This window comes from Somniosus microcephalus, chromosome 3 (assembly GCF_052327205.1).
Source record: "Somniosus microcephalus isolate GS21.2 chromosome 3, FLI_Smic_1.0, whole genome shotgun sequence".
In the NCBI taxonomy this organism is placed as follows: Eukaryota; Metazoa; Chordata; class Chondrichthyes; order Squaliformes; family Somniosidae; genus Somniosus; species Somniosus microcephalus.
The window spans coordinates 329,569,300-329,582,446 of record NC_140989.1 but is presented as its reverse complement, the minus strand read 5'-3'; the positions used below and the strand labels follow the sequence as shown (position 1 = coordinate 329,582,446).

Below are 13,147 nucleotides of genomic sequence, written 5' to 3'. Positions count from 1 at the left end.
TGTTGCTGTGAGGAGGATGCCGAGAAAACTCCAGTATGATTTTGGACAGGTTGGGTGATTGGGCAGATTACATGGCAAATGCAGTATAATGTGGATAAATGCGAGGTTATCCACTTTTGGTGGCAAAAAACAGGGAAGACAGATTATTATCTGAACGGCAATAGATTGGGGGGGAAAAAAGGGATGTGGCTTCTATTCGCTAGAGTTTAGAAGAATGAGAGGGGATCTCATTGAAAACTTACAAAATTCTAACGGGACTAGACAGACTGATGCAGGAAGGATGTTCCCGATGGCGGGGGAGTCCAGAACCAGGGGTCCACAGTCTAAGGATATGGGGTAAAACCATTTAAGACTGAGATGAGGAGGCATTTTTCTTCACCTGGAGAGTGGTGAAACCTGTGGGAATTCTCTGCCACACAGGGGCAGTTGAGGCCAATTCATCATTAAAATATATTCAAGAAGGAGTTGGATGTATTTTCTTAAAGCTAAAGGGATATGGGGAGAAAGCAGGGGACAGGGGTACTGAATTTGGATTATCAGCCATGATAAATGGCGGAGCGGGCTCGAGGGGCCGAATGGCCTACTCCTATCTTCTATGTTTTCTATACTGTACCCAGGTTCTGCTCACTGAGACCATAAGTTCTGGGGGCAGTTCAGAGAAGACCACTCCTTGTCAGAAGTGAAGGCAGACTTGAGATGCTTTTGGTATTTTAGCTGAGGCACGTCCGGACACTGGTTTAAAACTAAAAAAACCCACACGTTTAGGAGTGTTTGGGAATTTCTCCTCACAGTAGTCTATTAGAGGTGCAATTTCTTAGAATGGACAATTAGATGGCTAACTGTAGGAGCTTTCTGGGTGGTTTTAACTAAAACTAGTCTGTATGGAGATGCTATTTACCAGCCCTCTAAATATGGAGAAGTGGGGCTTGTGGAGAAAATTGCCTATATTAACATGGGAGGCTGGGGAGGGGTAAGGTGGGGGGGAAATGAAAACATGGTGGGAAAAATTACCTGTCTAAAAAGAGAACCTGATGGGAAGCCTGTCCTTAAAACTGGAAGCCTGAGAAAGGGGACGAGGTGAAGAAACTCCGTTGAATTCCACAAGGCCACTCTTCAGAACAATTAATTGGCTGCTATTGTTTGGGTTCAACAAAAACCAACTCCAAGCTGCAGTGTCTTGGACCAATTAGCACTGCTCTGTCAAAGAAATATTTGGAAAAGTGCAAAATCTTCTAGCCTGTGGACAATGGAGGGTCTAATACCCCAACCCTAAAACCCAGGTCTGTTGGGAAGGAAATACTTATTGCTGTGTTTTGGGGCTTTTGGAGAGAAAAAGTCACCCTCCCAGCAAAGGTGATTTGAATTTTTTACCAAATTAACCTTTTTTTGTAAAAAGAAGGAAATGCATGTTTAGTGTTGGTTGGAACTTCCTCGATGGATCAGTGAGTACCTGTCAGCAAACACTAAGCTCTTGGATGTGATTTTTGATTTTTTAAATTTTTTTTTAAATTTTAATTTTTCCTCCTTCCTTCCAATTCTGTGAAGAGTTGTGCATATGGTTTGCCAGGTGGACAATCAGATTAGGCTCCGCTATGACGTCTTGCCCCTTTTTTCTTTCCCCAGTAATTGAATAACCTGCTGACATTTGAAGTCCAGGTTTCACAAATAATAGCAATTTTAGCAATATACATGGGGTTTGTCTGATATCTATGGAAACTATATCTTTGCATGGAGTTTGATGACCTCCAGAAGGGCTGGCCACAGGAAGAAAATGTTCAGGTAGCAAAGACTTCCAATAAATGGACCAGATCCAGTAGCCAATTTAGAATTGCTAAAGGTGGTAATATATCATTTAGCCTGGACAGCTCTCTGTGTCTAGTTGACTGCTATAAAATTCCAGTCTCCGGATCTGTAACTTGAGCATGAGGGTGTTTCCATATTGGTGTGGTATGATTGGAAAGGTTTTCTTTGAAGTGGATTGTACACTCAATCCAAAAGGTCCCCAGTTCTCAAGAACTTTCAAACTGTTATTGCTGGAATTTTTCATTTCTGCTATCCTGCCAGGTCGCAGCAGTAGCTTTTGAAATTTAGATTCTGAATTTTTAATCTCCTATCTTGCAGGCTGTAAAAAAGATGAGTTGTGATTTGATTGGACCTTTTACTGTGCTATTAAATTGACTATATTGTTGCATATGGAGCAACTTCAAATGTTTGAAGTTTCCTAAAGAAAGCTACATCCCACATGAAAATAAAAATTGAAATCCAACTGACCATTTGTCTACAGGCAAACTGGGTTTGGGGAAGGGCGAGAGAAAGGCGGTGAATTCTTGTTGTATGGAATCTAGTGGAGCGTGTTTTATCTTTTTTTATTTGACACTAATATTCCAGAACCTATACTTCAGTCTGATGACTTTGCAGGTAATGTTACTCTGTCACCGTTTACTAAATGGTATTTGGTCTCTTAATCTGCATCCAGATCTCTCTCTCACTGTGTAGCTTGCATTTTTGAACTATTGTTTGCTTTTAAAATCTAGTTATATTGGATAGACATAAAAGTACTTCTGATTCTGAGCAGATTTGATGTACAGGAAACTCTTCGGTGACTGGGATGGTGCCGGTTGATTAAAAATTCCGGATGATGGAGAGGGTTATCTACCAAGGCTATTTTTAACAAACAATTTTAAAAAATCAAGAAATGTGCAGTATACAGTAATTGGACTTCCGACAGCGCCAAGAAGCCGAGTAGTGGCAGTTTGGAGAACTACCCCCACTGACTAACTCGGTCACTGCGGGAGACTCTGACTCGGCAACATTTCCAGTTATTGAGGTGTTGTTTTCGGAGTATGAATTTTGCCGGTTAATAGAGAATTCCGGATATTTAGGTGCCGTTTAAATGAGAATTTTCTGTATCTGGCTGTTTCAAGGGGCTTCTGTCCTCGTGCTAGTTTGGAAGACTGACTTTATTTGCATCTGGTAGACAGTAGATTTCATCATTGGTCTGGACTGTGGTGAAAGGTACTGTTCTAAATCTAGTGCACCAGCCAGTCCCTGAGAACCGAGAGTAACATTTTCCTCCTCGTTTCTCTGCTTCTACTTCCCAAGGTAAAGAACCTATGGAGGTAGCTGGTTCCTTTAGCTATAGTTAATGCCGCTCTTGGCTAACTGTCGAGAGATGGAGCTGTAACCACCCACTAGGAATGCAACGCCAGTATCTCCAAGCCTCATTAAAAGTTCTATGTTTTTAGCCCACTTCATTGTTTCAGCAACTTGCTTCACTACAATGTTGGGACACTGGTTGAATCTCTTGTTAATGTGGGGTGATCAGGTGGTAGGAATAAAGAGCACAAATTTCCCCATAATAATGGTGGCCAGCTTACAGTGGCATTGATGAGTGGGGGTGTTGCTGGGAACAGATCACTTGTCCTTGTGGGTGCAGGTGCTCCCTTTAGGAATAAAATGGGATTTGGCTCAAATATTTTTCTTCAAGTAGAAGAGGTACTCCACTAAATAAACTTGCCTATCCTTTCTCATTACAGATGTTGACTAACATGTGCATTTTCTATTTTGTTCCAGATTTTCAGCATTTGTAGTCTTTTTTTTACTTGAACTACATAACTACAATGTAAAGAATTGCTACAGTCTTAAAATTGTTGCAGTTGCATCTTTAATCATTTTTTAGTCCTCTGTATACCCAACAAAAAACATTTGAAAAGATATTAGTGTCTCAAGGAAAGATTTTTTTTTTTTTTTTTATAAAAGAAATCCTTGGTTAGAATTTTTTTTTAATGCAGTTGAAGTTCAAATTTTGCCAGAAAATTACACTGTCAATGCCCCTGTAATCTGGTGGTAACTTGGGTTGACCTTTGTCAAAACACCTGTATGTTGCATGCTGCTTGTTCAGTATAGGGTAAATGTGAGTAGTCACTGGGTTATTTGATTTTGTATGATTTAAAAATTTTACAGAAGGGTAACAAGAAGATGGGAATTTTAACATTTTATCCACTTTCTTAAAAGTACCACGCGCTACTCGTTCAAGAACACAAGCCACGTTGGAGGTGCAGATTGTGCCCAATTCAAGACCAACTGAAGTAGAACCTATAAATTACAAGAACATTTCTGCAGGTAAAAGGCACGTCGTAGACATGGCATTTTAAAATGCACGCTAAAGGATTGTTGTAATACTCGAGCCCCCCCATTCCATTGGCTTGTATTGATCTTGAATAGGGTACTTTATCTGTCCTGAGCTGAAAATGCCTGCCATATTTGTAGCCTTTTAGATTGTGACCATTTGGATAAATTTTCTGCTTCTTTTGAACAAATTGTATTTATTTCTCCCAGTAAGTTCTGTTGTATATTTAAGAAAAAACTGCTTACCCTTGTGGTTTTCCTGGGTCCTGAATATGCTGTAGCCAAAGGAATAGGTGGTAGATCAGTCTTGGCCATGGCACTGACATTGTTTTAATATGGTGATGGGGCAGTGCTTGTATAGTGGCATTAAGCTAGCGAAGTGATCCCAAAAGATGGCTGGGGGGAGGAGAGGGGTGGGGGGGTGGAGGATTAGGTTACTTAATGGTACACATTTTTGTTGTACAGAATTACGTTTGGGTCCTGACCAATTCTTGCAATAAAACCACTGTGTTCCATCCCTCGAGCATAATGGCATTTCTACAGTATTGCTTTCTACAATAAATGCAATAATACATATAAAACCCAGCTGGTGTCCTGAAATTTTAAGCAGAGTTCTGTTGGAACAACTGTGCAGGATAAATAAATTCCTTGTAATTTCAAGAGGCATGTGAACAGGATGGAGATGGGAGGGACTGTATATGTAACTTCCACACTTGGAAAAGTGAGGTTTGCGTGGGATCAGTGGTGTTGGTAAAAGCGTGTTGCTAATGTCAACTGAGCGTTTATTTCTACCGGCTCAGGTTACTGGTAACTTATCGTCTAGCAGTGCACAGACTTTTGAATTGCCTTGCAGGAAGAAAGTCAATCTGTGTAAGAGAAACTGATAAGCTGAAGAAACAGCGTGAAGATAGGCGAAATCAGCTACAGGAAATACGAGAAAAGCGTATGCAGGTAGGAACCCATTCACACAATAAATCCAGGCATGGTGCAAGTTGAATAAATGCCATTTTGGGTGGAGTATAAAGTATAACACGCTGTTTTTTACATTTCATTTTTTTTTAGAAAAACAAGAAATAAAAACAAAGGATCAGTTAGTAATTCAAATGTTAATTTTGTTTGGGTGGCAGGCATCCATGTGAAATTTTAAAACTCAAACTTAAGCCAACATTGCACCTTTTTTTTGTATTCCAGAAGTGAAAAAATATTTTTTTTAATGGCAAAAGGGTGTGTTGGACATGTGTTTGCCTATTATCAGTTGGGAGAGTTTTTTTTCATCTAGCACTGTGATATCCAGTTCTCAGCGTGTGGCTTTTTTTTTCTTGTCCTCCATATTTAGAGCAGTACACGGGCTGCACAGTATTCCAGTTGACTACTCAAGTGAATTTTTCATGATTCATCTTGTGCTGCAGCCAGTCCTGTATCAGGAAATTGTTCTTGGTTTGGTGCCTTTTTTTAGACCCCCCTCCCCCTTCCTACTTTTTCCACCTCCTTCCTAGTTCTAAAATCTAATCCATGCATAACACTTTTTTTTTTTTTTTTTTAATTTGTTTTATGGGATGTGGGTGTCGCTGGCAAGGCCAGCATTTATTGCCCATCCCTAATTGCCCTCGCAGGTGGTGGTGAGCTGCCTTCTTGAACCGCTGCAGTCTGTGTGTTGAAGGTACTCCCACAGTGCTGTTGGGTTGGGAGTTCCAGGATTTTGAGCCAGTGACTATGAAGGATCAGCGATGTACTTCTAAGTCAGGATGATGTGTGACTTTGAGGGGAACATGGAGGTGGTGGTGGTCCCATGCGCCTGCTGCCCTTGTTCTTCTAGGTGGAAAAGTTGTGAAGACAATATTCAGACTCTCTTAATTCTAATCTGAATATCGTCCCTCAATCAGGTCTGTTAAGTCTGTGGGTTGTATTGTAAATAATACACAGACTCCACGATTAACAAAATAAAACAGGTCTTTACTATTCAGAGGTTCGGGCGATTCTGCCCTAGTTAACGTATCACCCCCCTTATATACTGGTGTGGTCACTATCGGTATTACAGTATACATGAGCCAACAAATAGTGCCACCCTAAAGTAGTGCTCTTAAAGGCGAACGGTTACATTCTATAGTTCCCTTAAAGGTAAACGGTTACATACACAACAAGGTCGGGCAATCTTGGTCCTTCGCCTATGCAGCCAGTGGGCCACTGCTAGAGATTCTGGAGTTTCACCAGCCCTAATGTGTGACTGGGCTAAAACAGCACCTTAGCAAGTTTTGACTTCAAGCATGAAATGACGCATACAAAGCTGGTTTCTAATGTTCTCAAGGTGGTCAACATTAGCTACCAGATGATCTTGGAAGCCATTCTCTTTGTAACAAAAGTTTCCTGTGAATTTATGCCTCTGTCCTAACACTGGTTCAGTCATTTTTTTTTAAAAATATTTTCCTGCTCCTTCACTTCACCACTTAATATTTGCACACTGTTTAAATGGTAATTTCAGTCTAGGTTTGGTTACAAACAGATTTTTATAAAACATTTTTCACAGCTTAAGATTAAGTAGTGTTTGTAAATTATTGCAGGAATATGACACCAGCAATCCAAATTGGGAATTCATGAAGATGATTGCAGAATTCAGAGCTACTTTAGACTGTTATCATCCTATCTCTACTGCAGATCCTGTGAGTAGTAATTTTGCATTATTCACATTGTGCTCTGGAGGGGAGAAGTGCTGCTTTCCCACCTCCTGGGACTAATAGTCAAATATAGTACACTTTGGCAGTTAAGTCTTAATGAATGAAGCCTATTCAAATAGGGATGGGAGCAATGTTCCCTCTTGTGTTTTTTTGGGTGTGAAGCCCCTTTTAAGGAGCTGTGCACCCAAGTGCAAAACGTTACATTGTGCAGACAGCTGCACTGCTTCGTTATACTTGGATTCACATTGGGGATGGGTGATTTGGCTCCATTCCAGAAGTGGAAATTTCACTAAGATAAATAATGGAAATAACATTACAATAACCAAGATTTTGTTGTACCATCTTAAGTGGAGTAATTTTATCATTACATTACCTTTCAATTCTTTCAGATTGAGCTGCACAAAATCTGTGCCTGCGTCCGGAAACGGCCACTCAGCAAAAGAGGTGTGTTCAATGACCGACATTCTAACTGCTGGATAATAGCATTTTCTTGCACCTTTGCGGCATTGTGCTAAGCCTGTGGGGCTTGAAGTACTTAATTTATAGTCAGTTCTTAGCTTTTTTACATGGCGTAGGGCAGGAGTGGAATTAAGACCAGTTTCTACCCTATGTGGCTCTATCGGCAATCTATAGTCATAGGCAGAAACCAAAATGACAATCTGCAGTATGTTTTATCCACTTTCATTAAGAAATTGTATAATGTGAGTTTCAGGCAGATTTAAGGTTGAGATTTGTGATTTCAACACTAATCTCCTTGACTGGCCAACAGCTACCAGGAACTAGATGATCATGAATCTACTCCAGGGGTGGATTGTCACTCTGAAGTGGTCTGATTGGGCCAAATCATCCTGGTAAAATGACAGCGAGTTCACAACTCATGCCATTATTAATGCCAAATCGGCCAGCAAGTTCAGGGGAAGAAGAGATGCAGCATGAGTTGCAAATCTCCATAACTTGATGGTCAATTTACACCGCTCTGCTATTTGCCTAGCACAGGCGGCATCTCGCCCTTAGCCTTCCCGCTATTTTTAAGAACTTGCTGAATTTGCACATTAATTGCCCATTAAACTTGCAGCAGAAAGTTGGATCATACATAACGGAGCAACCCTTTCAACAACGTGATGATTGCAATGCCAATCAACCTCTTGGGGTCCAGAAAGGGAACTATTTAACCTGTTGAGTCTCATTACAAAGAACTTACTGCATGCAGATGAGATTTTAAAATTTATTTTCTTGTCTTTTTTTCCTCTCTCAATCCAATCTTTCTTTCCCCAATTTATTTCTCTTTTTCGTGCCCAATTTGACTCTAATTCGCCCTATTTCCTGTTTCTTTCTTGATCCTAAGTTAACAAGATAGACTGTTGGTCTCGTTGCTCACTAAGGTCCCAGATGCCTTGTTGCCCCATTATCAGCTTGCACTTCCAGCAAATTATATTTGAGCTAAAGGGTGCCGGGAAAAAGTCTAACTAACGGTGCACGCCACGAGATGTGCCACTCCAGCAAGATTTGGCCCATTGTTTCAGCATGTGGAGATTAGTGATTTTTTTGAAGTATTGCTTCAAGTATGAGCAGGCAGTTAACATTGCTCCCTTCAAGACACTGGATTATGATGCACTAGCTTGGTCGCTCTGGCATGTAAAATTCTGTGCTGCTTGTCACTGCTCAGAGCCCTGAGGTAATGGAACCAGCCATTACCTCCGGGTAATGGTTGTGGTGGTTTGAAGGTCAATCATCACAGCCTCAGGACATCACTGCAGGAGTTCCTCAAGGCAGTGTCCTAGCCCCAACCATCTTCAGCTGCTTTATCAATGACCTTCCTTCCAACATAAGGTCAGAAATCGGGATGTTCGCTGATGACTGCAGTGTTCAGTGCCATTCACAACTCCTCAGATAATGAAGCAGCCCATGCCCACATGCAACAAGACTTGGATGGCGTTCGGCTTGGGCTGATTAGTGGCAGGTAACATTCGCACCACAAGTGCCGGGCAATGACTATCTCCAACATGCGAGAGTCTAACCACCTCCCCTTGACATTCAACGGTATTACCATTGCCAAATCCCCCACCATCAACATCCTGGGGGGGTCACCATTGACCAAAAACTTAACTAGACCAGCCACATAAATACTGTGGTAACAAGAGCAGGTCAGAGGCTGGGTATTCTGCAGCGAGTGTTTCACCTCCTGACTCCCCAAAGCCTTTCCACCATCTACAAGGCACAAGGAGTGTGATGGAATACTCTCCACTTGCCTGGATGAGTGCAGCTCCAACAACACTCAAGAAGCTCAACACCATTTAAGACAAAGCAGCCCGCTTGATTGGCACCCATCCACCACCTTAAACAGTCACTCCCTGCCACTGGCGTATCGTGGCTGCAGTGTTTACCCTCTACAAGATGCACTGCAGCAACTCCCAAACCTGCGACCTCTTCCACAGAGAAGGACAAGGGCAGCAGGTGCATGGGGACACCACCACCTCCAAGTCACGCACCATCCTGACTTAGAAGTATATCGCCGATCCTTCATCGTCGCTGGGTCGAACTCCCTCCCTAACAGCAGCGTGGGAGTACCTTCACCACACTGACTGCAGCGGTTCAAGAAGGTGGCTCGCCACCACCTTAAGGGCAATTAGGGATGGGCAATAAATGCTGGCCTTGCCAGCGACGCCCGCATCCCATAAACATTATTTTTAAAGCACTTTAAAGAACCAGAGTAATATCTTGTGGCACTTTGTAATGGTTTCAGCAGTGGAAAACTAAGCATCCAAAGAATTGCGCAGAAATCCTTGCTTATTTCAAGTAAGGTCCAGCTGAGATACAGATTTCAGTCACCCACCCATGGCACTTATGAGGGACTACTCTGCCGAACTAACGAGGAATTTGTAGACCATTGTATACCTTTACAGCATTACCTAGATCAAATTGTTTAAGAACTTGTAGTTTGCCAAAGTGTTCACCTCTACCCTGAATGTCATGAGTCTGTGATGTGTTAAGTTCACTATCTTTTCTGTGGGTAAATTAGCCATCTTCAATGAAGATGCACCTTGCCTATGTTTTCCACACTTACCCCTATGTAGTATGACTTGATTATTTCTTGAGTTTTCATGTATTTTCTATATTGTGTATTAACCTGTGCAGGCAGACATACCTTTTTAAGGTCCTATGTTTGTTTGGATGTGGTAAATATTGCAGTGTTATGTAAACATAGTATGGCTTCTTCCAATTATCTAGAATTACATAGAATTTTACAGCACAGAAATGGAACATTTGGCCCAACGGGTCCATGCTGGTGTTTGTTTCACACGAGCCTCTTCCCATCTTGCTTCATCTCACCCTATCAGCATATCCTTCAATCCTTTCTTCCTCCTGTACCTATCTAGCTTCCCTTTTGGATGCATCTATGCTATTCACCTCAACCACTGGGTGGGCGTGTGCGCTGTGAGGAGGATGCAGAGAAACTCCAGTATGAATTTGGCCGATGCAGTATAATGTGGATAAATGTGAAGTTATCCACTTTGGTGGCAAAAACAGGAAGACAGATTATTATCTGAACAGCAATAGATTGCACGTCCCTTTTTCCCCAATGAGACCTGGGTGTCCTTGTGCACCAGTCGCTGAAGGTAAGCATGCAGGTGCACTATACTGCATTTGCCATGTATCTGCCCAACCTGTCCGAATCATACTGGAGTTTCTCGATCTTCCTCACATCACACACGCCCACCCAGCTTTGTGTCGTCTGCAAACTTGGAGAAATTACATCTAGTTCCCTCATCTATATCTATCCTGTTTGCCAACCAGTTCTCTATCCAAGACAGTACCTTGCCCCCAATCCCATGTGCTTTAACTTTGTACGCTAATCTCTTATGCGGGACCTTATCAAAAGCCTTCTGAAAGTCCAAATACACCACATCCACTGGTTCTTCCGTATCTATTCTACCAGTTACATCCTCAAAAAATTCCAGTAGATTAGTCAAGCATGATTTACCTTTTGTGAATCCATGTTGACTTTGTCTGATCCTGTCACTGTTTTCCAAGTGCTCTGCTATTACATCTCTTTTTTTAATGGACTCTAGCATTTTCCCCACTACCGATGTCAGGCTTCTGTAATTCCGCGTTTATTTTTCTCTACCACCTTTTTTTAATAGTGGGGTTACATTAGCTATCCTCCAATCCATGGGTACTGTTCCAGAGTCTATAGAATTTTGGAAGATGGCCAGCAATGCATCTACTATTTCTAGGGCTACTTCCTTAAGTACCCTAGGATGTAGATTATCAGGCCCTGGGGATCTATTGGCCTTCAATGTCGTCAATTTCCCTAACACCATTTCCCTACAAATACTGATTTCATTTAATTCCTCCCCCTCATTAGACCCTATGTTCCCTGACATCTCTGGAGATTATTTGTGTCCTTCTTTTGTGAAGACAGAACCAAAGTATGTATTTAATTGGTCTGCCATTTCTTTGTTCCCCATTATAAATTCCCCTGATTCTGACTGCAAGGGACCTACGCTTGACTTCACCAATCTTTTTCTTTTCGCATATCTACAGAAGCTTTTACAGTCAGGTTTTATGTTCTCGGCAAGCTTACACTCATAATCTATTTTCCCCCACTTAATTAATCCCTTTGTTCTCCTTTGCTGAATCCTAAACTGCTCCCAATCCTCAGGTTTACTGCTTTTCCTGGCCAAATTATGTGTCCTCTCCTTGGATCTTATGCTATCCCTAATTTCCCTTGTTAGCCGCGGTTGAGTCACTTTTTTTTTTTTGTTTTATTTTTATGCCAAACCGGGATGAACAAATTCTGTAGTTCATCCATGCGATCTTTAAATGTTTGCCATTGCCTAGCCACCGTCAACCCTTTAAGTAATGTTCCCCAATCCATCCTAGCCAACTCGTGCCTCATACCATGATTACTGCTGTGCCTTAATTTCCCGTTTAATGCCATCCCCAACCTCTGCATTACTGTTTGGGGGTCTGGTATACAACTCCCACTAACGTTTTCTGCCCCTTGGTATTTCTCAGCTCTGCCCAAGCAGATGCCACATCAGAGCTAATATCCTTCCTTACTATTGTGTTAATCTCCTCTTTAGCCAGCAATGCTACCCCACCTCCTTTTCCTTTTTTCCTGTCCTTCCTGAATATTGAATATCCCTGGATGTTGAATTCCCAGTCTTGGTCACCCTGAAGCCATGTCTCTGTAATCCCAATTATATCATATCCGTTTACATCTTTGCGCAGCTAATTCATCCACCTTATTACGAATGTTCCTTGCATTAAGACACACAGCCTTGAGGCTTGATTTTTTAACACTTAGTCCATTTAGAATTCTTATTTACTGTGGCCCTGTTTGATTTACACCCTTGATTTCTCTGACTGTCACTTACTTTTCTCCTTCCTGTCTTTTTTGTTTCTATCCTTGCTTCCCTTTCCTCTGTCTCCTTGCACAGGTTCCCAACCCACTGCCATTTTAGTTAAACCCTCCCCAACAGCACTAGCAAACACTCCCCCTTAGGACAGCGGTTCTGGTCCCGCCCAGGTGCAAACTGTCCAGTTTGTACTGGTCCCACCTCCCCCAGAACCGGTTCCAATGTCCCCAGGAATTTTGAATCCCTCCCCCTTGCACCATTCCTCTAGCCACGTATTCATCTGACATATCCTTCTATTTCTACTCTGACTAGCACGTGGCAATCCTGAGATTACTACCTTTTTTGAGGCCCTATTTTTTTTTTTTTTTTTTTAATTTACCTCCTAACTCCCTATATTCAGCTTTTCAGACCTCGTCCTGTTTTTTAACCTATATGCACCACGACAACTGGCTGTTCACCCTCCCCCTCCATAGCAAGAGGATTCAAGTACAGGAGCAAGGATGTCTTGCTGCAGTTGTACAAGGCCTTGGTGAGACCACACCTTGAGTATTATGTGCAGTTTTGGTCGCCTTATCTGAGGAAGGATGTTCTTGCCATGGAGGGAGTGTAGCGAAGATTCACCAGACTGATACCTATGATGGCAGGAATGACGTATGAGGAAAGATTGGGTCGAATAGGCTTCTATTTGCTAGAGTTTAGAAGAATGAGAGGGGATCTCATTGAAACTTATAAAATTCTAACAGGACTAGATGCAGGAAGGATGTTCCTGATGGTGGGGGAGTCCAGAACTAGGTCACAGTCTAAGGATAAGGGGTAAGCCATTTGGGACTGATTGAAGAGGAATTTCTTCACCCAGAGAGTGGTGAACCTGTGGAATTCTCTACCATAGAAGGCAGTTGAGGCCAACTTATTAAATATATTCAAGGAGTTAGATATATTTCTTAAGGCTCAAGGGATATGGGGAGAAAGCAGGGACAGGGTACT

The 13,147-nt window shown here is 42.0% G+C and overlaps 1 protein-coding gene across 4 annotated transcripts in view; it reads left to right on the top strand.

The window, feature by feature from the left end:
• The window catches only part of kif2c (kinesin family member 2C), a 77,784-nt gene that overhangs the window by 26,647 nt on the left and 37,990 nt on the right, over positions 1–13,147 (top strand). For 2 of the 4 annotated variants that reach the window (XM_085983144.1, XM_085983142.1), the window contains exons 5-9: positions 2,389–2,418; positions 4,015–4,122; positions 4,982–5,079; positions 6,687–6,785; positions 7,190–7,244. In XM_085983144.1, the coding sequence (XP_085839270.1) occupies positions 2,389–2,418; positions 4,015–4,122; positions 4,982–5,079; positions 6,687–6,785; positions 7,190–7,244 (390 nt within the window). The remainder of the gene's footprint in view (positions 1–2,388; positions 2,419–4,014; positions 4,123–4,981; positions 5,080–6,686; positions 6,786–7,189; positions 7,245–13,147) is intronic. The other 2 variants (XM_085983145.1, XM_085983143.1) reach the window with 1 other exon arrangement.